This window comes from Bison bison, unplaced genomic scaffold, assembly GCF_000754665.1.
Source record: "Bison bison bison isolate TAMUID 2011002044 unplaced genomic scaffold, Bison_UMD1.0 scf7180017859513, whole genome shotgun sequence".
NCBI classification, from domain to species: domain Eukaryota; kingdom Metazoa; phylum Chordata; class Mammalia; order Artiodactyla; family Bovidae; genus Bison; species Bison bison.
In genome coordinates, this window is record NW_011490085.1 from 1 (window position 1) to 836 (window position 836).

The 836-nt window shown below is 59.8% G+C and overlaps 1 protein-coding gene and 1 long non-coding RNA gene across 2 annotated transcripts in view; one reads left to right on the forward strand and one right to left on the reverse strand.

The window, feature by feature from the left end:
• Positions 1-542, forward strand: LOC104981928. Its single transcript, XR_824445.1, has 2 exons — positions 1-37; positions 278-542. It is a non-coding gene; the product is annotated as an uncharacterized LOC104981928 (long non-coding RNA).
• A 129-nt stretch (positions 543-671) lies between these two features.
• Positions 672-836, reverse strand: part of LOC104981934 (protein FAM69B-like) — a 5,594-nt gene continuing 5,429 nt past the window's right edge. The window contains exon 3 of the mRNA XM_010831200.1: positions 672-771. Within this exon, the coding sequence (XP_010829502.1) occupies positions 672-771 (100 nt within the window). The remainder of the gene's footprint in view (positions 772-836) is intronic.

Below are 836 nucleotides of genomic sequence, written 5' to 3' on the forward strand. Positions count from 1 at the left end.
GTGCCTTGGTCAGAAAGATTCCCCAGAGAAGGGAATGGTAAGCCACTGCGGTATTCTTTCCTGGGAAATCCCACGGGCAGAGGAGCCTGGCTGCGCTGTGGTCCCCCGGGTTCATCAAACACCAGCCTGCTGCGGCTGTTGGCACAGGCAGACCGTGTCAGCCTCAGAGCTGACTGCCAGGGGTTCCATGCCAGCAGCCCCGTTTGTTAGGTTTAAATGCTCAGTAGTAGCTTCTCTTCGCTGATTCTGGACCAACCATTCTTGTTATTTGATACAGGAAGGACGGTGACTGTTAGCCTGTGAACGAAAGCGAGAGTGAGCCGCCTCACGCTCCTGACCAAGGTAAGTGGCCGTGCTCTTCTGAGCTGTTTGGGGGGCCTGGGGGGGGCGGGCACTGCCCTGCAGATGCCGGATTTGCCGGCACCACGGGTGCGGCCGCCCTGCTGCGCCCGTGCCGTTGGGGCAGAGAGGAAGCGGCTATTTCTACGCTCAGTGCTCAGAACCGTGGGCACTAAGAATGGTTTGTAGCCGAACATCAGTGGGCACCGCACGAGGGAGCCCCTTGTTCCCACGTGTACAGAAGAGAAGGCTGAGGAGGACCGAGGCTGAGGAGGACAGGCACACGGCAAGCTTGGGTCCGGTGGGATTGACCAGGAGACGTGGGAGGACATTTAGGCGTCCTTGAGCACCTGTGACGCGCCTCCCTGGCTGGGGGCTGCTGAGCTGGAGTTCTGCGCCACCCAGCCTACAAACTCCTGACGTAAGGAGTCCCTTGAGGGAAGGCCAGAGGATCCGGTTGACAGCGCTGCTGCAGGAAAACAGGGTTTGGGAGGATT